This window comes from Chlorocebus sabaeus, chromosome 21, assembly GCF_047675955.1.
Source record: "Chlorocebus sabaeus isolate Y175 chromosome 21, mChlSab1.0.hap1, whole genome shotgun sequence".
Taxonomy (NCBI): domain Eukaryota; kingdom Metazoa; phylum Chordata; class Mammalia; order Primates; family Cercopithecidae; genus Chlorocebus; species Chlorocebus sabaeus.
The window spans coordinates 111,627,582-111,653,198 of NC_132924.1; the positions used below are offsets into that span (position 1 = coordinate 111,627,582).

Below are 25,617 nucleotides of genomic sequence, written 5' to 3' on the forward strand. Positions count from 1 at the left end.
AACCAGTTGGGAGCCAGGTAGCCAGGTTTAGGGTATTTACTGTCTCTAAAGTTATGTGAGGATTTTTGCACAGGGGCCCTTGGTATCAAGTCATTCTTGGGTTTGATAACCAATGATGCCCTCTCTGATCCATTAAAGTTATAACCGAGTACAGTACCTGGATGGTCAGTTGCTGCCCTAGAGTCAGTTGGTCAGCTTCCTGTGCCAATAGAGCCGTGACAGCTAGTGCTTTGAGGCACAGAGGCCGTCCTAGTGCCACAGAATCCAATTGCTTGGATAATTATGCTACTGGGCCATGCTATGATCCTATGACCTGAGTTAGAACCCCTATAGCCATTCCTTTTCACTCATGGACATGTAGAAAAAAAGGCTTAGTTAGATCTGGCGGTCCTAAGGCTGGGGCCTGAGTTAAGGCTTCTTTGATCTGCTTATGTCTTCTCCTGGTCAGCCTCCCAGAGGAGGGGCTCCTTTTCTCCCCCATTTTGTGGCTTCACATAATGGCTTGGCCATAAGTAAGAAATTTGGGATCCAGATATGGCAAAACCCTGCTGCCCCTAGAAATTCTCTTATTTGTTGCTGGGTGGTTGGAGTGGGGAGTGCACAAACAGCCTGCTTTTGCTCACTGCTGAGCTATTGTTCCCCTTGACTCACTTTGAAGCCTAAATATTGGACTCTCCTGGAGCAGATTTGTGCCTTCTTCCTGGACACCTTATATCCAGCTTTCCACAGGAGATGGAGGAGTTCTTGGTTCCTTGGAGGCAGTCTTCTTGGGTTGGGGCTGCCAAAAGAAGGCCATCTGTATATTGCAGCAAGGTGCAGTTTTCATTTGGCGGCTTGTAGGCCTTGGGGTTCAAAGATCGTGGGAGAGTTTTTGAATCCGGGTGAACTGCGACTCACCCCATTGAAATGCAAAATGGGTTAATTGGTGCCAGGTGAAGACAGAAGAATGCATCTTTCAGGTCTAGGCAAATAAACCAGGCAGCACTTGCTGAAATAAGTCCCATCAAAGTATATGGGTTTGGTACCACTGGGTGGATGTTTACTGTAGCCTGGTTCACAGCATACAAGTCCTGCACCAGCCTATATTCTCCAGACGGCTTCCGTAATGGCAGGAGTGGAGTGTTCCAGGGTGACTGGCATTTGACTACAAACATGAGGCCATGTTTGTAGAGTCACTCACTCTGTTTGTGAACGCCTCATAAGGCTTCTGGGAAAAGCAGGTACTGGCAAACCGAACTGTGGTTGCCCCTGGTTTTAGCTTTACTACCACTGGCACCTAATCTTTAGCCAGCCCGGGTGGGTTATCTTCAGCCCATACTCCAGGAATTTTATTAAGTAGCCTCTGTAATTCAAGTATTCCTGGTTCGTGAGACAGTTTTGGTGGCTTTTTTGTGTATAGCCTCCATTCCTCAGTTTGCTGGACAGTAAGGGTTAACACCATGGCCTTTGGGTGAGTCACGTTTAGAGTTATATCCCCTTGCGTCCCAAAAGCAATCTGTGCTTGCAGTCTTCGGAGTAGGTCTCTCCCCAGGAGGGGAACTGGGCAATTTGGGAGGTATAGGAATTCATGTTGGACCTCTGGTCCTCCTATAACAAACCTCCTTGGCTGACAAAATGGCCTCTTTTCTGAGACCCTGGTGGCCCCAAAAATAGTTGTATAGTGTTTGGATAGTTGTCCTATGGGTAGGGTTACTACCAAGTGTTCAGCCCCAGTGTCCACCATAAAGTCCATTAGCTGGCCCCCCACTTCTAACGTGACCATGGGCTCCTGGGGGCCTAAGGAGAAGGAGCCCGGTCTGTCCTTGTCCTTGTATTCTTCAGTCCCTGCCAGCCCAATCAGGTCAGTATCTGGTTCCTTCAGGGTGCAGCAGCCTTTGACAAGTGGATTTTTTGTTTCGCAGCCTTGGCCATTTTCTTCACTGCCGTCTGGATACTGATTTTTCCAGTGTCCCCTTTTGTATCATGCACATTGGTCCTTATCTAGCTCAGCGAGCTTTCGAGCCTCTGTCCAGTTTGGCCCCATTTGCATCTGCACCCGTGTCCATGTCTGTGCCCCCTCGCAATGCTAGTTTCCGTGAGGACCACTGCTAACGTATCGGCCTTTTTCCTAAGCGTCTGATCTGCTTCCTTTTTTGCCTCTTGGTCATGGTTAACGTACACCTTGGTGGCCACTCCTATAAGTTGGGTGGCATTCATGCCTGAAAAACTCTCTACCTTTTGCATCTTGCACTTGATGTCACCCTGGGCTTGTCCTACAAATACCGTGTTCACCATGCACTGATTTTCAGTGGCCTCAGGGTCAAACGGAGTGTAAAGCTGGAATGCCTCACAGAGTTTCTCATAAAACTGGCTAGGGCTCTCATCAGCTCCTTGAAGTACTTCTCAGATATTTCCTATATTGATTGCCTTTTTCCTACCTTCCTTTAGCCCCTGCAAGAGTGCTTCTCAGTACTTCTGTAGGTACTGTAATTGGGCTGTATCATTTGAATCCCAGTGGGGGTCTGCTTCTGGGAACTGGTCCTGAGTGCATGCCTGAACATTAAGTGTGCCTTCAGGTGCACTTGCTTCCAGCCAGCAGAGAGCTGCCTGGGTTGCCCTCCAGTGCTCCTCAGTGTTAAACAGCGTCAAGAGGAGCTGCCTACAGTCTGGCCAAGTTGGATTGTGTGTCTGGAAGATGGACTGCATTAGATCTATGAGGGCCTGAGTCTTCTCCATGTAGGAGGGGGTATGGTGTTTCCAGTTTAGGAGATCAGTGGTTGTAAAAGGCTGGTAGATGAAGGTCCATTGCCCTCCTTGGACTTGACCTGGTTCATCATAATAGATGGGTCCCCATGTCTCCCTGAGAGGCATTTGCATAGCCCAAGCGTGACCAGATCGGAGGCAGCCTGCTTGATCATCTTGTCTTTCTTCCCTGACCTCCTGGGGCTCCGATCTTTCCTTCTGGGGTGAGTCTTGGAGCATGTTACCATCTGAATCTGACTCCTTGGGGGCCGTTGGCCTCGGTAAATGGGGGTAGATTGGAATATATGGAAGAGGAATTTCTATCTCCTCCGGCAGTTCCTGCAGAACTGGTTTCTCTTGCCCTTCCCATGACTTTTCCTTTGTCTCCATATTTGCCAGCGAAGCTGAGATTTTACTTTCACTTTAGGCTCGGTCTGAGCCACAAGCATTTTGCAGTAAGCTGCCAGGCAGGGCTACAACCATGCAGGTCGAGTTTGAACTATATTTAGCCATGAGTCAATATAAGGGAATTGGTCTGGGTGCCCTGGCTGTCATTCGACCCCAGTCACCACCTTAAATACATGGCCAATTGTTTCCCTATCTATAGTTCCTTCCGCTGGCCATCTGACACTGAAAGAGGGCCATTCTATTTCACAGAGAGTTCTCAACCTCCGAGGGGTCAACTTCATCCCATAATCCCCTGCATAACCTTTCTTAAAACTTTTTAACATACAGTGTAATGGGGTGGGTTTTGACGACTTCCCTCATATTTCCTCCCAGTTACAGCGCAACACACTCTTTTGCTTCAGACCGATTAGACTGTCCCCCTTGCAGGAGTATTTCAGACGCCACTTAGCATTGGAGGCTCCATTTTGACCCCCACAAATACTAAATTGTGGGGCACCTCCCTAAGCCATATGCGGATCACCTCTAGTCCGGGTCGGTCCCACAGTTCTCTCAGAGTGTACGGTCTGTGCGAAGAGACCTGCAGCCCCCACATGTCACTCCCCGTGTTGGTTCCTCCTGGAACTGCTTCTTTCACACACACTCACACACTTCCCTGCTCCCAGTTCCCCTTTCTCAACCGACTCTGCGAGCCGCTTTCGTGCCCTGGGTCGGTTGGGGTGTGAGTTTCCCTGACTTTGCAAGCCACTCTCACGTCGTGTGTCAGACTACTAGTTACTCCCCAGGAGGTGATCAAGCTCCGCTTCTGTTCTTATGGGACAGGTCCTGCCTCAGGCCCAAACCTTACCACGATCCTGTAGTGCATTGTTCCTGGAATCATCCTGTACCCCCTTAGGTTCCATTGTGCTGTCAGGTAGGGTCGTGGGAGAGCCGATCACCCCTCCGGATTGAAGTTCTCCCAATGGTGCCTGGGAGCATGGGTCTCCCCCGGCCCAGGACTCCAGTCCCACAGGCAAAGAGACAGTAAACCTGTCGTCTCTAATCCTGGGCGAGCCCCCAGAAAATGTTTTGGGAATCAGAGGACTGGAGAGACCAATAGGTGGAACAGGAGGATTTTATTTAAGTGGCCACTGGCCCAACGGATTCACATCCAAAGGGTAGGCCCCGAACAAAGACAGGGCTTGACTTTTATACACACTTCTGAAAGGGGGTTGGCTAGTTTAAATGGCACAGCGGGAATCTAATGGTGTGAAACTCGTGGTGCAGGCAAGCAGGCTTACAGAAGCAGAATAAAGGCAGTTAATCAAACAGTGACAGGTTTCGTAATCCTTAGCATAGCTTGTGACCTTGCAGCTGCTTTGAAGGAAAAACAGGAACTTACAAAACTTGGAAATTGAGTAATGGTAAGGGGGATGAGGAGATAGTAAAGGAATTTGATTTTCTTAACCTTGCTCTGAGGGGGTGTTGGGAGAATCTCTGGAGCTCCTTCCTTTGGGCTCTGGCTTTCCAGATAGTTTTATCAAGGCTTTGCCAGGGCCCTGCCTATTGCTGGCCTTGGAGTGAGTCAGCTAAGTACAGGAAAACTTGTTTTTCTCTTTTTAATTTCTGCTTCAGCCTCGTTTGTGATTCCTTCACCCAGCGTTCCTATAATCAACCAGGGTTGTTCTTGGAGACTTGGCTTTGATGATATGTTTTCTGGCCAGGCACAGTGGGTCAAGCCTTTAATCCCAGGACTTTGGGAGGCTGAGGTGGGCTGATCACTTGAGGTCAGGAGTTCGAAACCAGCCTGACCAACAGGACAAAACCCCATCTCTACTAAAAATACAAAAATTAGCCAGATATGGTGGGGCATTCCTGTAATTCCAGCTACTTGGGAGGCTGAGGCAGGAGAATCACTTGAACCCAGGAGGCAGAGGTTGCAGTGAGCCGAGATCGGAACAAGACTCCATCTCAAAACAAAAAAACAAAATATGTTTTCTTCTATGGAGACTTATCCTCTAAGTTGTAATTAGTCAGTGTCTTAACAGCCAGCTAAGCACCAGAACATGTTTTGGCAATGATATGGCAGACTAGATTTGGATTAAAGTCTTGGTGTGCTGCTTGGTATTAGCTGTGTGACTTTTTTCAAATTATCTATGTTTTCAAACTTTTAGTTTCCTAATTTACAAAACAAAGGTAATAATACCTACTGCATAAGGCTCAATGACATAATAATATGTAAAATGCCTGGCAGGGCTCATTAAGATCTAAAACTTATTAAGTGTTATTAATATCAACTATTTTCATTATTAACAATTTGTTTGAGTACACCCACTGAGCCAGACTACTTGTTCAAATCCCAGCTCCATGCCTTACTGTCTTTCTTAATCTTGGGCAAGTTACTAAATTTTCTGTGCCTTATTTTAGTTTTCTTATCTATAAAATACAAATAATCTGTGCTTTATAATATTGTTAAGAATAAATTAGTGAATACATGTGAAGCACTTAAAGCAGTATCTGGCATTTAATAACTGCTCAATAAGTGTTAGCAATTATTATTCTACCATCACTTTATTTTTAGGAGGTCTCAAAAGGGTAGTTCTCTGTGAAAGATAATTGTGAAGGACTTAGAAGGATACCAAAGACAACATTTTACCTATTTCCCAACATGGCCTAGGTCCAATACTGGTACAATCTACTTACAAAATCTAGGTGGCAATCCCTCTCCCAAGGTTCCTTCCTAATAAGGTTCTTTTAAAAAAGTTGTTTACACAAATTCTGAAAGTCTGCCCAACCCCCACCCCCATTCCCTTATGTCAATCTTAATTGATTGATCTGTGGCAGAGTTCTGTTTTTCTGTAAAAGTTTTATAAAATAGAGATTTATAATTTGTTTTTCAGAAGCAGATTGTTACTAAATTGGTTTAATTTCTTTTTTCTAGCAACCTCCTCCACGTTTGATAAACTTTCAGAATCACAGCCCCAAACCCAATGGACCAGTTCTTCCTCCTCATCCTCAACAACTGAGGTATCCACCAAACCAGAATATACCACGACAAGCAATAAAGCCCAATCCCCTACAGATGGCTTTCTTGGCTCAACAAGCCATAAAACAGGTATAGATCTACCTTCCTTTCTCAATTGCTTATTCTGCTGCTTTCTACTTTCAGATCACAATGAATTTATAGATTAAGCAACAGCAAATAAAGAGCCAAGAGCAAGCTTTCTTTTTCATTTTTTAAATAATGTGAATTGCAAAGTTTGATGCTTTTTATCAATAAGAGAAATTAAACCACTTATGTAGAAGTGAAGGCCCAATATAATCAATGACCATAGGTATTAATTTTTATAATATGGTATGGATAACTTTTAGGTGAGTATATTAAATTTCCTAAGATAAAAGTATTCTAACAAATACAAGTTACATTCCACAAAATAAAACAATAAATCAATATTCGAAGTGTCCCAAGAAGATTTCTTGGAAACAAAATTATGGCACAGTTTCAAGAAGGAATACATATATATCTGATGAAGTTTATTATTTAATGCATATTTAATATGATACAGCTTATTTATTTTCATTTTTTATTTTTTTTGAGACAGAGTCTCTCTCTGTTGCCCAGGCTGGAGTGCAGTGGCACAATCTTGGCTCACTGCAAGCTCCGCCTCCTGGGTTCACACCATTCTCCTGCCTCAGCCTCCCCAGTAGCTGAGACTACAGGTACTCGCCACCATGCCCGGCTAACTTTTTGTTTATTTTTAGTAGAGATAGGGTTTCACCGTGTTAGCCAGGATGGTCTCAATCTCCTAAACTCGTGAGCCACCATGCCTGGCCTCTTTTTTTTTTTTTAAACGGAGTCTTGCTCTGTTACTCAGGCTAGAGTACAGTGGCATGATCTCAGCTCACTGCAACCTCTGCCTCCCGGGTTCAAGTGATTTTCTTGCCTCAGCCTCCAGAGTAGCTGGGATTACAAGTGCCCACTACCATGCTTGGCTCATTTTTGTATTTTTAGTAGAGACAGGGTTTCACCATGTTGGCCAGGCTGATCTTGAACTCCTGGCCTCAGGTGATATGCCCACCTCAGCCTCCCAAAGTGCTGGGATTACAGGTGTGGGCCCCCATACCTGGCTGTATTATTTATATTCTTAATGTCTTCAGGTAAAAACATTTTCTGTGTTTTACATTATCCTAAAGTGAAAGTTATCACAGTGTTTTTTCTTCTCAAAGCTCCTGTGACAACAACCTGTCTAGCTGATTGTAGACTGATTTTGGTTTAATTTTTTTCTCCAAGACCAAAATAAAAGATGATGCAATTTTCATAATTCTGTAACATTTATTTTAATAAAATCATTTTAATATTCTAAAAGTATTCACATTCTGTGTCTATACATATGTTTGTATAATCAATTTGGCTTTTCTATATCATCACCAAATTCTCTTAAACAATATTTTAATTATTTAAAATAAAATTCATACCAATTATTTCATCATTTGAAGGAAAGTAAAAAGCTTCAGTTTGGCCTTAAATTCTGCTTATTTACCTAAGAATTTTGTGGCGCTTAGTCTTTTCACATCTCACTTGCCTCAGCTATAAAATGAGTATCTTGCAGAGTTAATGTTGAGAGTTTATTCTAAAGTATACACAAGCACCTAGCACATGCTCAGTACTCACATGTTTACCTCTTCCCTATTTATTATATTTTAATGAGTAGGCACTCTAAACATGTTTTTTTAAAATGGTTGTTGACCAAAATTGTAAACATGAATGAATAAGTGAACAAGCCAGGAAAAAATCTAGTGGGAAATTGATTTTAAGTAGTAGATGAGTTTAAGAAATTAACATGTACTCATACAGTGGAATACTTTTCAGATATTAAGAAAATGCAATAATCTAGATATGATTTTCTGAGTATGTGAGGAAAAGCATGTTATAGAATTTTTGTGAGGTGTTATCTCATTTATGTGTGTGTCTTCCTCCAGCCTCATCATGTACATAGAAAAAAACCTGAAACGATCCACCAACTAACTGATTGTTCTTGGTAGAGGAGGAGGAAAGGGGGCATAGGGGTAGGGAATATGAGGGAGGAGTAGGTGGTAAAGAGGACATTCATGTCCAACTATGTTTCTGTATGTAGTTTTTACAATGGAATATATAAATTAGGTTTTTCACAATTAAAATGTTTCAGACACTGTCTCTCTATATAGTGTTGTTCATTTATGAATGACCATGTTTGGAAAATACAGCATCTTGCAATATTCTTATTTTTCTTCTCCCAGCATGAAAATTTTCAAACATAATACAAATTGAAAGAATTATATAGGGAACATTTTGTTCTGCTTGCCTTATTACATATTTATTTCTTTGTCCGTTCATCAAGTCATCCTTTTTTTTTTTTTTTTTTTTGAGGTGGAATCTCGCTCTCTGTAGCCCAGGCTGGAGTGCACTGGTGTGGGGTCTTGGCTTACTACAACCTCTGCCTCCTGGGTTCCAGTGATTCCCCTGCCACAGCCTCCCAAGTAGCTGGGATTACAGGTGCCCACCACCACACCCAGTTAATTTTTGTGTTTTTAGTAGAGATGGAGTTTCACCATGTTGGCCAGGCTGGTCTTGAACTCCTGACCTTAAGTGATCCACTCACCTCGGGCTCCCAAAGTGCTGGAATTACAGGCATGAGCTGCCATGCCCAGCCTATCATATTTTTCAATAGGTTTTGAGTAAATTGCAGACAGCATGCTTCACTTCTATATACTTCAGCAAGCCTGTCATCATCTTAATGTGTTTATCTCAGCAGGAATGATAGTACTTTCCTCGGATATTTATCGAGGCCTAATTAATCTCTTTATATATAAGAAAGAGGAATATAAAATCCTGAAAGCACCAGTCTGTAGCTTATTGTTTTCAGGTGTTTCAGATAGGGATAGAAGAAATGTATGTTTTCAACCCCCCATCTTTAACTTGAAGTTGCTATGTATATATTTACTTTTTTTTTTTTTTTCCAGTACTTATAAACCTGCCAAGATTGGGTACTGTGATTTTCTGGTATATACTAACTGTTGTCTTCCAGTAAAAATCAGTGCTTTTTACTGTGTGTGTGTTTTTTTTTTTTTTTTTTTGACAAGATTAATGAAAATTATATATACTTGTACAGTCTTTCCCTGTCCCATTCTCCTTCCATGTAAATTACAGTTGAACTCTTCTACTTCATTTTGTGTGAGTGATTAGATAGACTTTGTATTTTATAAGCTTGTTGATAGCCTTTGTTCTTCCCTTCTTGTTACTATAGTGGCAGATCAGCAGTGGACAGGGAACCCCATCAACTACCAATAGCACATCCTCTACTCCTTCCAGTCCCACGATTACTAGTGCAGCAGGATACGATGGAAAGGCTTTTGGTTCACCTATGATCGATTTGAGCTCACCAGTGGGAGGGTCTTATAATCTTCCCTCTCTTCCAGATGTAAGTAAACACAAAATTTATACTAGAGTCTGTTGAAAATTGTCCACCAGGTACAGTGGCTCACTCCTGTAATCCCAGCACTTTGGGAGGCTGAGGCAGATGGATCACTTGAGGTCAGGAGTTTGAGACCAGCCTGGCCAACATAGTGAAATCCTGTCTCTACCAAAAAATACAGAAATTAACCAGGCATGGTAGCACACGCCTGTAATCCCAGCTACTTGGGAGGCGGAGGCTGTGGTGAGCCGAGATCATGCCACTGCACTCCAGCCTAACACAGCGAGACCCTGTCTCAAGAAAGAAAGAAAATTGTCAGTGAATTTGGATCTGGTAGAAGGCATGAATTTGTTGGATTATAGGTTGTTTGTTTTTACAAGTTAATTTTAATCCTTTAGAATATTACAACGGTAGTAAAAGTAAAAAGATTATGAACATTGGACACATAACCTAATGTCTTTCAAGCCACCAGAGTTAAAGGTGTTTGTAAATGAGTGATTATGGTGATGGATCATGGAATCTAAGCTGGGAAAGGAGAAAAGTAAGGACATGGAAAGATATGCTGGAAAGTTGAATGGCTGGACATCAGAAGAGATGAAGACAAGTTTAATAAGAGAAATCCTGTTAGATCATACTGACAAGTGCAAAATTACCTCTGGTTTATATTACATGTGAATTAACTCACTCTCCAAACTCTTTGTCAGTATGACTTTTTGTTATTTACTATATTTTTAAATGATTTTTATTTTTAATAGAGATGGGGGAGACTCCCTATGTTACCCAGGCTGGTCTTGAACTCCTGGGCTAAAGGGATCCTCCCGCCTGGGCCTCCTAAAGTGCTGGGATTACAGGCATGAGCCACCACACCCAGCCAGTTTGACTATTCCAAAGGGAGAAATTCTACATTCTGTAGACATATCTCTATATATAAGTTGATTCTGTGTTTGATCCTTTTTTAAATCTAAGGTTAGATAACCCACTGTCGTGCACATACACATACGCAACCTAACGTTAAGAAGCTTTTAGGAAATATCTTGTACTCTTTACTTGGATTGAATTACCTATAAGATTGTAAAAAGAACTTTTTTATTTTCATTATTTAATTTGTTTTTCAAGTTGAGATCAATTAATATTTCCTAATAGTTGCATTGTTAATCTTACCAGAGTCATTCCATTTTTAAAATAGTTTTGTATACTTTAAATGAGTAGGATACATATATTTTTTCATGCATGGATGGTTCATAGGAAAACTTATATCTAATCCCCATAGTTTTATTTGATTTTTAGGATTATCCCACAACATAAACAACTTTCCTTGTATTAAGTTCTCACGAATTTAGTCATTCTAGTACTTTTTGTACTCTCTGAAAAATATTGGCCAAGTATTGCCAAAAGAATATTAAAACAAAAATGACCCTGTGTATTAACCACCCAGCCCGATTTCCCCCGCTCCCGAACCCACAGGAAGTAAAATTCTTTCTGCTTTTTCCTCTGCAGATCTCATACAGGTGAACCTTTTTCCACCAGCCTTTCTTACCTGAAATTCCTCTTATGAATTACAGAATAAACTAAAATGAGTGACTGTTTTCTCATTTCTCCCAAAGGTGCTTCATAACTAGTACTAGGTGCATAAGCAAGAAATTGATTAATTATATACAAACTGTGCCCTATGGCTGTAGGACTTAATTATCTTATAGAATCCTGGATGAATCAAGAGTAGAACTATGTTAAAGAATTGAACTGGATTTTAAACCCAAAGACATTGGTGGGAAATTTGGTATATGTAGGCATGAAAGAATTTTTGTGCCTAAAGCAGTAAACTCTTACTCATTAGGGATTTATAAGTATTTTTGCCTGGCAGTGGATAAGGAAAACAGTGTTATTTGTATTCCTGTTATATTAAAGCAAGAATCTTTAGGGTTCATCTTTTCTCCTACAAAACAAGAGTAATGTATTCAGTGAGGTTAGTGCTATAGATATATGGACTTCATCTATCTAGCACATACCCAGAGTATCAGTTGCTAAAGTATCCCTTTCAGAGGGTCCACTAGGTCCTATCTATGTGAGGCTAGATTTTCTTCATATTTTTCAAGCAAAACCATACACCACAATAGATTGAATGCCGTTTAGGGAGACATTAAAGAGATTTGCAAGAAATGTAAAATTGTGATAGTCTTCTCACCAAGTTTATGTTTTTCATATGGCAACCTTTTGTCATTTCTTTATAAATTAAGAATTTTTTTTCAATTTTTAAGAGTGTGAATGACATGATACTTTTTGACTCTTGTTTCTGAAATACTGTCCTCAATATTTTACTAAGGTGAAACACTAAGATAGTGAAAACCTTTATTCAAGGTTGTTTATGGGGAAAATATCTGTTAGAACTTCTCAAATGTGGTATCTATGTTTTGTTATTTGATAATAATTAAGTTATTGAAGCTTTCTTATAAATTTAAAAGTAGCTTTTAACTTGCAAAGTCAGAATGCCCTGAAATAATTTCTTTTCTTGTAAGATTGACTGTTCGAGTACTATTATGCTGGACAATATTGTGAGAAAAGATACTAATATAGATCATGGCCAGCCAAGACCACCCTCAAACAGAACGGTCCAGTCACCAAATTCATCAGTGCCATCTCCAGGCCTTGCAGGTAAAGTGGGCTTCTTTTGGTTTTTGTGAAAGTTTTTCTAGTTTTCACTTAACTTGGAATAAAAAATACCCCTCTTCCCTTTCTTTTTTGTTGAATGCTTAATCTGAGTTTTTCACTATGTAAAATTAGTATGCTTTCAAAGAAAACAAAGGTTAAATTTCTTTATCCTTTCTTTTGGGTCACAGTCTCACTCTGTTGCCCAGGCCTGAGTGCAGTGGTGTAATCATAGCTCACTGCAGACTTACTCCTGAGCTCTAGCGATCTCCCACTTCAGCCTCCTGAGTAGTTGGGACTGTAAGTGTGCTGCTCTACCAAGCGTGGCTAATGTTTTTTGTTTTTTGGTAGAAACAGTCTTGAACTTCTGGCCTCACGCAATCCTTCTGCCTTAGCCTCCCAAAGCTTTGGGATTACAGGCATGAGCCATCATACCAGGCCTTCTTTACCTTTTCAATTTCAACAGAACTTCCCACCATTATAGTACTTCCAGGGGGAAATTGGTGTTATCTTCTCTCTTATTGATAAGTTGCGTGTGATGTGATCTTTAAGATGTAATTTGCCTAGGGTCAAAATGTATTAGTGACAATAAGTAGAAATATCACTCTTTTGGTGATTTGTTTGGTGTTTAATTGTGTTTGTGAATCTTAACATACCTACTCATTTCCTCTGAGAGAACTCTAATATTACTTCTGAGGACATAGGTGTACCTTAAACCAAAATATGAAGCGTCACTCACCAATCACATGAACACAATTTAAATGGGGATGCCTATTTTAAACAAACTTACAACAAAATATGGCAGAAAAACTGTTTATCATATGACAGGTTTATACAAATAAGGAACATATGTGGTATTGCCAAAGGACATGATGAAGTAGATAATTCCCTAAAGAGGAAATACATTTATCCAATATAGCAGATGAGACAAAAATGTCATTCTTACTAGTGGTCATAAGAAAAATCAAAACAAGATAGAATTTCTAAGTTACTGAATTAGCTAAGATTTAAATAATAAAAATAGTCATTGAGAATGTGAGAGGTACTCTCATACATAGGTGGAAGGGGTATGAGTTGGCAAAAGATTCCTGGAAATCATCATAGCAATATTACTAAAGTTTACATTTATCTAATATTGTACTGTGGGCAAAGTACCTTATATGTATTACCTAGTAGGATATTTGCTTCAAGGGGCTTGGGAAATGTATGTACCCTTAAACCCAGTAATTTCCATTTTAATACCCCAATTATAAGGAAATAATTAGGAACTGGATAGGCAGAACATATTTATTAATATTTATATTACTATTTATTAAAGCATTATTTGCAGTAGTTAAAATTTTGAAGCAGTGCCCAAATATAAGAGAATAAAAATAAATTAGAATGTACTTACTTGTAAACAGAATATTATTTGCTATTCAAACAATGCTCATATAGAGTTTTTAATGGCATGCTCATGGAATACTGTTTAGTGAAAACAAGTATACAGAATCATATAAAAGATCATATAAAAGATGTAAATCATATAAAAGATGTAAAAGTATGTTTAAAACTGGAAAGAGATATATCAACCTTAGCAGTGTTTATATATGGATGGAGAAGTTATGGGCTACTTAAATGTTATATCTTTTTATAGTTTTCAACTATTCTAAAATGAAGCATGTATTCTTATATTATCAGAAGATTATAAATAGCCATTGTTTTGATTGATTTTGAGGCAGGGTGTTACTCTGTTGCTCAGGGTGTAGCAATCATGGCTCACTGCAGCCTCAAATGCTTGGGCTCTAGCGATCCTCCTGCTTTAGCCTTCCCAGTAGTGGGGACTACAGGTAGGTGCCACCAAGGCTGGCTAATTTTTTTGTTGTTGTTGTTTTGTTTTGTTGTTGTTGTTAGAGATGGGTCTTTGTTGCCCAGGCCTTTTGTTTTATTTTTAAATGAAATTCTCCAGAGTTTACAAACCAATGAAATGGATTTTTTTCTCTTCATTTTATCAGCCATATCCTGTTGTTCATCAAACCTTTTAGAACTTGTCACTTTGAAATTTTTTTCTGCTTCCCACTTGGATTGTATTCCTACTGTTACTGTTTAGTTTGGGCCTTCATCAGTTCAAATCAAAATTATTTACAGCAGTTTTCCTTCTTTCTTGGCTGCTTTTAATTAGATCTTCCTTGTTCCTGTCTACACTACCACCAGAGCATAGCTTCTTAATCTTTTTAGGGCAGTAGTCCAGAATCCCTCTTTTGCTTATTGCCTCAAGTCTGAACCCATTGATCTGACTTTGTGCCTTCCATTAGTTGGTCTCATTTTGTTTACTTGGTTTTCTTTTTTGAACTCCTTTTCTATCAGCCCATACCACCTTTCATTGTCTTCTGTAGCTTCCGCTGGCACTAGGGTCTCACTGAGATCTTACCCCTGTTACTGTAACACAAAAAGACTTGGCAATGTTTGGAGACGTTTTTGATTGTCACACCCCAAGCTGGGAAGTATAGAGATGCCACTGGTATCTAATAATTGGTGGAGACCAGGGATGTTGCTAAACATCCTAAAATGCGGAGACATCCCTCCACAACAAGGAGAATTATCTGGCCCAAAAGTCAATAGTGCAGAGGCTGAAAAACCCTGCCAGTGTAACAGGCTGTAACAGACTGCTGAAAATTCAGCAGCTACTTACTGTTTCATATAATTTAATCATGGTTCCCAGTTTCAATGTAGTGCTAAGTGAACACATTCAATAGGACTTCAATGCATAATTATTCATTCGTTTTATGAATGTATGATTTCCCCCTCCTCAGGACCTGTTACTATGACTAGTGTACACCCCCCAATACGTTCACCTAGTGCCTCCAGCGTTGGAAGCCGAGGAAGGTAAACTGACTAAACCATATTTTCTAGTACATAAAATCTCTAATTAGATTTCTCTTCCAGTGTTCAACATGTTTTGATACTCAGTATATTTTGAACAATTTCCTTTATCTTTAATTAAAATTTTAATAAATAAGTTAAGGGATTAACAAAAGTACAAATTTACCTTTGAAGATAGAAGAATATTTGTCTATATGTTGAAAATAAGAAATGTTTGATATTCATATAATAGCAAAGAAAACAAAAATGAATAGGTATAATACAGTACACTATATAGAAACACAAACTTAGGGGAAAGATAAAATTTTATGCTAATTTGATCTCTAATGACTAAATATTGATTCTACTTTAAAATAAATGAATATACAGTTATTGAAATTCTATTTTAAGCAACTGCCCTCCTCTTCCCTGCATTATGCCTGAAAATTCCTCCTAGTGAACCCAGTTCTTACTTTCTTAATCATATGGAAGAATTGTCTGAGGGAGAAAAGTTTGCCTTTAATCCCATGACAACATAGTAAATATCTGTAAAAGGTTTTTGTCCCACTACCTTCTTTAAATAGCATTGTTTAAATAAATGATTATTTCACTGTCTTCACCAAAGTATTACTTTGCTACTGACTAGAGAAGGAAATGAGAAAGCCTAAAATCAGATGCCAGTTCTCAGATACTAAATCTGGTTGCCTAATTGTAAAGCCTCAGGTTTTTAAAAGTTTAGGTTTATTGAAACATCTTTCCAGATATATAACTATTTAGATAGGTTAATATGTAAAACATTTTTATCATAAATGAAACTTGCATTATAGCAGTTTCGTTAGGCATCATTAATTGCCGATGTAACATACTTACTGTTGTGAAGATACAGTATTATTTTAGAAAGTTGTTGTTATACTTTTTATGAGGTATTCAGCTTAACATTCTTAGATTGCTTTTTCTTCTCTCTCATACTTACAGCTCTGGCTCTTCCAGCAAACCAGCAGGAGCTGACTCTACACACAAAGTCCCAGTGGTCATGTTGGAGCCAATTCGAATAAAACAAGAAAACAGTGGACCACCAGAAAATTATGATTTCCCTGTTGTTATAGTGAAGCAAGAGTCAGATGAAGAATCTAGGCCTCAAAATGTAATTATGAATACTTGCAATACTATTCCTATGCATGGTGGGTAGGGTGAGAGAAACTCTTGGATAGCTCTTAGGAGTTTTTTCTTTAATGTTATATTTAAAGGGATTTAAAGACAATTTGAGGGAATCTCTCAGGAAATTAAACAAAAAGACAAAGATGGAAAAAAAGGAAAGTTTTAAAAAATCAGAGGCTCAAATATGGAGACTGGGCAGCTAAAAAGAGATATTCTCTAACCAGAGTTTTATACCCAGGCAAATTATCAGACATGAAGATTAAACATTTTTGTGCAAGTTTTCAAAATAATTCTTAAGTACTTATTCTCAGGAAGATATTTGATAATATGTATCATCAAAAATATAGTAAAACAAGAAAAAAGAAGATATAAGATTCCAAAAATGGAATCTGACACAGAAGAAAAAGGCAACCCACAGTACAGCAGCAGCAGCTTGTGCAGAAGTCTCTAGCAGGAAGACATAGGACTCCAAAGGGAGAAAAATGCTTCAACAGTATTGAGAATCTCCTGCTGGAGAATCACATAGAAATAGGTACCTGAAAAAATAAGGTGATTACAGAGTCTTAGTAAAAACAAAAAGTTGCACAAAAAGAAATGTCATAGTACATTTTGTGGGTCTACAGTGAACAATATTTACATAATAATGATATAAAGAAACACCTGAGTACAAATGTCATGAAAAACTGTGACACCATCAGGATATAACCTAAATATGTATGCATTTAACCAAAAATTTTGATTTTCAGAATACTTAACCAGTACAAATACTGATCAGTTGGAATAGATACTGGCAATAAATAGTTACACCGGTACCTACCAACTAAAAAAAGCAATGCTTAATAAAAACTAAGTTAAAGGGATGAGGTGAATGGTGGTGGTGGTTTTGTGTGTGTCTGAATGGAAGGACAGGGTTGGAGAGTCAGGATGTAAAAACCTAATCTCCTGATCTTCACTAGCAAGGATTATAGATGTATTGCAATCTTTAACAGTCATTTTATTTAGAAATATGGAGGTAGATGGCAGAAGAAAAAGCTAGGTTTGAAAATAGTACTTCTAAGGAATGAGTGCTTTTAACTATATCTACATTTATTACTTTGAAGTTTTTGAAAACATTTGAAGGAGACTGTTCTTGTTATAGATTTGAAATTTTTACCATCCTGGGCTTCAACAGAAAGTTTAGATTCATCTTACAATTTGTGTATCTTAGGTATAATTTGAATGAACAGCTCCAGTGAGGTATATATATAGGTCATGTGACTGACTTCCACACTACCCAACCCATTCTCTAATTTCTGTAGCCATCCCCAGACTCCGATTTTTTTTCTCTATTTTGATATTTTTCAGTAGAGGTCCATGTCTTCTATACCAGTTAGCAGTAAACATACACTGTTCTCATGAAGATTCCTTTGAAGCAGCCAGGTGCTCACTAGAGAGTGGTCCTACAGCTCAGAATTGCATTAGTGATAAAATTTTTTTAACACCAGTTAAATATATATTTTTTCTACTACAGGCCAATTATCCAAGAAGCATACTCACCTCCCTGCTCTTAAATAGCAGTCAGAGCTCTACTTCTGAGGAGACTGTGCTAAGATCAGATGCCCCTGATAGTACAGGAGATCAACCTGGACTTCACCAGGAGAATTCCTCAAATGGAAAGTCTGAGTGGCTGGATCCTTCCCAGAAGTCACCCCTTCATGTTGGAGAGACAAGGAAAGAGGATGACCCCAATGAGGACTGGTGTGCAGTTTGTCAAAACGGAGGGGAACTCCTCTGCTGTGAAAAGTGCCCCAAAGTATTCCATCTTTCTTGTCATGTGCCCACATTGACAAATTTTCCAAGGTAAGATAGTACTTCCCTTCCCACATTCTTTTACTCTAAACTTTTGAAGATTACTTAAATGAAATTCCACTTGGCACAAATGTATACTCCAAAATCCCAGTGAATAGTCTAGGTTTTCCCGTACCTTTCTGCTTATTCCTTGTGCTTCTTTCAAGAAATTAATCATTCAGCCTGAGCAACACAGGGAGACCCTGTCTCTACAAATTAAAAAATTAGCCAGGTGTAGTAGTGCATGCCTATAGTCCCAGCCACTCAGGTGGCTAAGGTGGGAGGATTGGTTGAGCCTGAGAGGTCAAGGCTGCAGTAAGCTGTGATTGCACCCCTGCACTCCAGACTGGGCAATACAGCAAGACCCTCTCCCTAGTCATTATAAAAAGAAAATAAATAATAGGCCCTTTAAATTATCACAAGGTGTCACCATAAGGAACAATGTCCTTAGGCATAATAGCTACCAGTTTATTATGTCTTTTTTCCAGGCATCGAACTGTATCATTTACAAGTATTTCAAGTAAATTCTCACACCCTATGGGGATGATGATCATCATCCTGACCAAGATGGTTAAGAGCCATTGGGTTGATCTCTCAGTTCTTGGAAGGCTATACTTTTGAAAATTTAATTTTATAAACTTAGAGTAACAAGAACAGTACAAAGAGCTTTTCTGATTTCTGAATCCTTTGGAGGAAAAAAATTCAATTATGCCCTAGATATGTGAGCCCTAGATTAATGTGTTAATTTGTCTAGGTGGTTTTTTTGTTGTTGTTGTTTTCTTTTTCATATAGGTATCTCACACCTTCTTAACTAGATTTTGATGTTAGGCCCTTGCATTATATTTCTGCTGTTTCCTCTCAGCATGGTGCAGTATACCTAGTGGTATGTGGTAAATGCTGAGTGATAAAATTCATGCCAAATAAACAATTCTGTATCATAGATGTCATGGAGGAGGTGGGAAAGGGAAATAGTGAAGAGAGGAAATGATGCATTAGAAATTCAAAAGTACATTGTCCCCCTACAGTGGAGAGTGGATTTGTACTTTCTGCCGAGACTTATCTAAACCAGAAGTTGAATATGATTGTGATGCTCCCAGTCACAACTCAGAAAAAAAGAAAACTGAAGGCCTTGTTAAATTAACACCTATAGATAAAAGGGTAAGTCTTTGAGCATTTCCAACCTAGCATGTTAGACAATTTTTTGGTAAGATGCATTATTGTACTGTGGTGCCTTTCATCAGAGAGGTGTATATCCATCCAGATTTTATACTGATCCTTTTTATTTAGGAGTATTTTTTTTTTTACAAAGGTATAACTTTCTTTAAATTAAAAAAAAGTCACAGAATTATGTGTGTGTTTTATAGAAGCTTATTGTACCTGAACAAGATGGAGTATGTAGCCTAGACTTTTAAATTTAATCTACCTTAAGTAAATTTCTATTTTGTTTTATTTCTACCATAGATAAGTTTTTTCCTCAGAATTGCCACCAAGGAGCTGAGTTTTTTCTTTACTATTCCTGGAAATAATTCTTTTTTTTTTTTAACCGAATGGGACTAGACTTATGCATCAAAGCCAACCGATATATTTAACTGTAGATAACATTTACAGCTACCAAGTCAACACTTTGTTACCAAAAAAACGCCTTTGCTAAATTATTAAATAGAACAATCAATATGAAAGTTGTCATGCAAGAGGGGACGTGCCCATTCACTGCCAGTACTACTCAGTGGTTACTGGGATAAACCCATAAGCAGGGAAGTATGAATAGCAGAGCACATGGTTGGACCTTCTGCATGCAGAGAGGTGCCTTAGGTCTGTATGCACATTGAGAAGATCCACCTCCAGTTCTCCTGAGAGACGTATGTTCTTCCTTTATGGAGTATTATTAATTTATAATACATAGACTGGAGCAATAAGTGCAAATTTATTGTTAGAAAACTTCAAATGGGTTTCTAGTGATTGTCTTAGTTCATTCAATTACAGGGCCTGCTCCCAAATATCATATATACCCTAAATTGTCAAGTAGTACAGTTCAGTTAATGATTGGGAAGGAGAACAAAACTCCAAGAATCAATGATTTTTTTGTATTCATCTGAGTTTAAATTTTTAGTCTGATACTTTGGAACTTCTGAGATTGTTATTTAAAATAAGCTGTGAATTCATTGTTTTATAATATTTTATCTGTTTTTATTTATTTTTGCTTAGAAGTGTGAACGCCTACTTTTATTTCTTTACTGCCACGAAATGAGCCTGGCTTTTCAAGACCCTGTTCCTCTAACTGTAAGTATTAATGTCATTTTTTGCATGTTTACACAGTGGAATGCTTTTCTGGAATTTTTATTTATGAGAATCTAGCTTATATATCATTTTCTAGTATTTTTTAATATCTAAACCTTAAATCTTAATAATACATACTGAATGCTTTGATTCTACATAGGTACATTTTTAGTAAGTGGCCCAAAACTTGTGTTCATTTCTCAGGTATTCTTTCGTCTTTTCTCGTCTATTTTACTTAGTACTGGGATGTTTGGGGTGATTTCTGTTAATTGTCTGTATCTCAGGAGTTTTAGGCATGTTTCCAAAGCTGTTGGAAAAAAACTTTGAAATAAAGACATCTCTCCCTGCTAAATTTTCCGTACTTATTTTTATTTATAGGTCCAGACTTCAAGTATAAATAAGTAGACTTTACCAATACAAAAAAGTTGAGGTTCATGTTGAAAGTTTGATGTGACTTTAATGCATAATTTTAGGGTGCTGGAAAGGGCCTGGTACCCCAAAAAAGTATTCTAATGTCTGAACCCAGGAGGCGGAGGTTGCAGTGAGCTGAGATCACGCCATTGCACTCCAGCCTGGGCAACAAGAGCAAAACTCTGTCTCCAAAAAAAAAAAAATTTAATTTGTTCTACAGTTTGATAAATCTCAGATTAGTACAAAGTTAGAAGAATATCAGCTTAGTAAATACATTCAGCTGATAAACAGCTTCTTTCTTAAGAACAGGTTTGGAGAACCTGATACAGGAAATAAATACTTCCAGGGAGAAGGCTCTTTTGTACCCAAAAGAGGCAGGGTATTGAATTGTGCTTTCTGTTATCCTGGCCTAGAGTTACGTTATTAATATCAACAGCACTGACAAAGTAGCCCCCTTTTTCTTAATAAATATCATCTCATTTAGTCTGTACAAAATGCTGTGAGTTTGGCAGGATTATTCCTATCTGGAATATGAAGAAACTGAGGTTAAGTAACTTACCCAGGACTGTGATACTGAGCAGCAGAGCTGGGGATTAAACCCAGATTCGAAGTCCTTCTTCCTCTTTACCACTTGTTATATAAATACATGCAGCAAAAACATGTCAGATTCTACTAGAAATGATATTATTTCTAGTAATTGCTTTTTGTTTAATAATGAAGAAAGAAAATCTAGATGATTTAAGAGGGAATATGTGAAGACAAGTTTTTTCATTAAAAATAATTGGGACTGGGTGCAGTCGCTCATGCCTGTAATCCCAGCACTTTGGGAGGCAGATTGCTTGAACCCAGGAGTTTGAGACCAGCCTGGGCAACATGGCAAAACCCCATCTCTATAAAAAATACAAAAATTAGCCAGCTACGTTAGCACATGCTTGTAGCCCCAGCTACACGAGAGGCTGAGGTGAGAGGATCATTTAAGCCCAGGAGGCAAAGTGCAGTGAGCCGAGATTGTGTCACTATACTCCAGCCTGGGTGACAGAGCAAGACCCTGTCTCAAAAACAATAATTGGTTAAACTTCTTGGAAAAAGTAACACAAACCTTTACCAGTATATATGTGGAAGGCAGTGGGTACTTGTAAACACTATTAAATGGGTTTCTTTACTAATGACAGATAGCACAGAGAAAAGCAATGAGAACATTCTGAATTTTAGAGCACATCGCATAGATATATTTAGGACAAGGTAGAATTTAGCTATTTATATTATAACATTTTTTTTTAAAGGTGCCTGATTATTACAAAATAATTAAAAATCCAATGGATTTGTCAACCATCAAGAAAAGACTACAAGAAGATTATTCCATGTACTCAAAACCTGAAGATTTTGTAGCTGATTTTAGATTGATCTTTCAAAACTGTGCTGAATTCAATGAGGTGAGGCTAGGGGAGGGGAGGGGCAGGAAGGAATAGCAGTGTGAAAATCATTTTATACTAAACACCGTGTCAACATAGGAGACCAAGATGTCTGAGTTAGAAAAAATTTCCAACTTTTCAGATCAGGGAATGCAGGAGAGAATTCAGATAACTCTATCCACATTTATATTCAAAGGTTTATTAGATGGTGATGGAAATGTAAATTACAGCTGATAATGGAAAGACAAAATATTTTTCTCTGACCTAAAATTATTCTTTATCATTCCCACCTTTATTTCTTATTTTTATGTTGATCTTGAAATATTAAGGATGTGAGCCAAATAGCTCTAATTTAAAAATTTCTCATCTGTCAGTTCATCTAAACATCTGTCAGACTTAGGACCTTTTGCTGCTAGGTGGTTTGTTCTCTGTTACTCATTGTAAGAGTACTACATTTAATTTGTTCTAAAAATACCTGGTTCATGATCCTTTGGTTATGGAATCCTAACTGATATATCTTTGGCAATACAGTCCTACCATTACCACCTTCTTTTAGAATAATCCAATCTTTTACTTTTTTCCACACTTATGAATCTTTTATTTTAGCTGGCCTTCTGTACAGAGACTTTGTCTAGTCCTAGACTATTATTTATTTCAATGACTATGCATGAACATTTTTCAAAACAGCGCATTAATATATATAATCTCACAAGTCAAAAATGTGTCCTTTCTTTACTCATATTTTTATTTTTACTCAACAGCCTGATTCAGAAGTAGCCAATGCTGGTATAAAACTTGAAAATTATTTTGAAGAACTTCTAAAGAACCTCTATCCAGATAAAAGGTTTCCCAAACCAGAATTCAGGAATGAATCTGAAGATAATAAATTTAGTGATGATTCAGATGATGACTTTGTACAGCCCCGGAAGAAACGCCTCAAAAGCATTGAAGAACGCCAGTTGCTTAAATAATATGCAGCACCACTAGCTTGTGCTGGTTTTTAGATTTTTTTTGTTTTCAAAAAAACATTTGTCAGTAATTTAACATCACTACAAAGAAGAGTTTGTGACTACTCTGATCTCTGTTTTGGACGTTTACTAGACTTTGATTTCCTTAATAGCCCATTTCTGTTAACCTCTTATCACTAAGAAAGAAGGAGATGAATGGAAGAAAGAAAATGGAGAGAAGGAAAAAAGGAGGATAGAAAAAGGATGGAAGAAAAAAGGATGGAAGAAAGAAGCATTTTGAAAAAAAAGACATTCTTCCCCCTTCTTGGATTTTTAAACCACAATCTGGAGCGATAGCTGCTGTAGAAAGGAAATAGACTTTGTATGAACTCTTCAGTTGAAAAGTATACGTGGTTTGGATGTGTGCGTTAATTCAGTTTTAGAAATTAATACCACTACCCATGAATTATATGGCCTGATAATGTGAGTTAGGTGTACTGTACTAAAGAACAGTACTCCGCAAACATGGGTGGTAACAAGAGTTCCATCCCAGGAGGCCAAACGGTGCAACAGAAGGGTAGGTTAGATGCTATTAAGAAGGCACCTGATAGTACATCATGTAAGATGGCAACTGTATTAAAGAAAAATCCGGAAAACAAATGTTTGATTTTTGTTTTTTGTTTTTATCTTGTCTGTAGAGGTGTTTGGTATAGCAGGTTTTCAAGGCCACTTTTTATACATTTCTAGATCTAGATTTTCAACTTCTTCCACTGAGGGAAGTATACACATTTGGTTTTGCTGTGTGTCTATGTGAGGTTTAACTGTACAGGTGATCCTTTTACAACAAGCCTCATTGTTTGCAGTATAGCTGTTAGTGGAACTATCCAAAATATAAATACAGCAGCGTGCACTGTATTTGATGTGAGGTTTCTTCATCTACTGGGCATTAAATATAAGTTCCTCTGAAAGGGACTCGTTTTTGTGGTTTTCATCTGTCTGTAATTTGGAATGAAAATGTGTTGTGGGATTTTGGGAGCAGGCAGTTGGGGGGAATTAATAGTGATTTTTTTTTTCTGAAGCATCTAATGTTTTTCTTTCGAGAGTCAGAACATCAAATTTAATCTTTGATCTGACTTCTGATTTTATTCTCCTGATAGAGATACAAAAGACCTATCTTCTGAGGACAAGCATATTCTTAATGTGCCAGACCTACCCAGTTCAACTGATCTAGACAGAAGAAAATTGCTGTGCCATACACTAATCCAGCGTTTGACACAATACCTAAATGGTTTGCCGAAGTTAATCTTTATTTATAAAACATTAACTGGAGTAAATTTTTCTCCTTAGGATGATAGAATAAAAAGAGCTCACTTTAAAGAAGGCTATTATTTGCATTATATCACCTCCCATAAATTTAACATAGAAGACTTGGTTTTATCTACATGGCTTTACTTCTTAAAGTGGAAAATACCCTGTGGCTAATTCATTGAGTTTTCAGGTATTGCTAAAGATAAAATATAGGGAGAAAATAACTTGTTAGCAATAGCTTCCCATTGTTTATATGTAGGTCTTGTTCATAATATGTCAATTACATATTGTTAAAAAGTCCTAATCGCTTTTCCAAATATGTGTTACATGGTAATGTTTGTCATTGTTGTTTTAAAGTTGCATTTGACATTTGTTCTCCAAAGAGTGTTTGAACAGATTTTGATAACAGTGCACACACCTTTTGTCTTTTTTTGCTCCAGCATTTTATTTTTAGCACAGCAGCTGTGGAGCTTTTGCTAATTATTTTATTGTTGGTATCTTAGAATACTGTTCGTCTGACAGTTTATTCTTCCATACTTGTCTCCCGAGTTAAAACAGTTAAATTATTTAACAACACAGTTAAATTATTTTGAGAATCATTACAAAAGGGAGTTAGAACTTGTCAGAGTAAAACTGTAATTTCCTAAATGTGACTAATGAACCCCCAACTGTCACTATTACATTCAGTGCCATATTTATCTTTCAAAACAGTATTTGTTTCACCCTAACCATCTTTGGCTGAATGAAAGGCAGTTGAGAACCATCTGTTTGTCATACATAGTATATTAAAATATAATTATATTTAAAGTAAAGGTCTTGGGGCCGGGCACAGTGGCTCACGCTAGTAATCCCACCAGCACTTTGGGAGGCCAAGGTGGGCGGCTCACAAAGTCAAGAGTTCGAGATCAGCCTGGCCAACATGGTGAAACCCCCGCTCTACAAAAAATACAAAAATTAGCCGGGGATGGTGGCATGCACCTGTAATCCAAACTACTCAGGAGGCTGAGACAGGAGAATCATTTGAACCCAGGAGGCAGAAGTTGCAGTGAGCCAAGATCTCACCATTGCACTCCAACCTAAGTGACAGGGACTCAGTCTCAAAAACAAAAAGTAAAGGTCTTGGGTTTCTCTCTGTAAATAGCCCTTGTGTAATGGTCTTTAGATTAATATCCTTTGACTTTATTAATAAGTACCTGTGTGCCCAGGTGGATCTCAGTTAAGTCATCCTTAAATTCT

The 25,617-nt window shown here is 38.2% G+C and overlaps 1 protein-coding gene across 2 annotated transcripts in view; it reads left to right on the plus strand.

The window, feature by feature from the left end:
- The window catches only part of LOC103226979 (transcription intermediary factor 1-alpha), a 121,911-nt gene extending 98,178 nt beyond the window's left edge, over positions 1–23,733 (plus strand). For both annotated transcript variants that reach the window (XM_073009379.1, XM_073009380.1), the window contains exons 10-19: positions 6,047–6,220; positions 9,390–9,563; positions 12,071–12,206; positions 14,993–15,065; positions 16,017–16,185; positions 17,710–18,038; positions 19,052–19,184; positions 20,232–20,306; positions 21,998–22,147; positions 22,888–23,733. In XM_073009379.1, the coding sequence (XP_072865480.1) occupies positions 6,047–6,220; positions 9,390–9,563; positions 12,071–12,206; positions 14,993–15,065; positions 16,017–16,185; positions 17,710–18,038; positions 19,052–19,184; positions 20,232–20,306; positions 21,998–22,147; positions 22,888–23,097 (1,623 nt within the window). In that variant the 3' untranslated portion in view covers positions 23,098–23,733. The remainder of the gene's footprint in view (positions 1–6,046; positions 6,221–9,389; positions 9,564–12,070; positions 12,207–14,992; positions 15,066–16,016; positions 16,186–17,709; positions 18,039–19,051; positions 19,185–20,231; positions 20,307–21,997; positions 22,148–22,887) is intronic.
- The last annotated feature ends 1,884 nt before the right edge of the window (positions 23,734–25,617 follow it).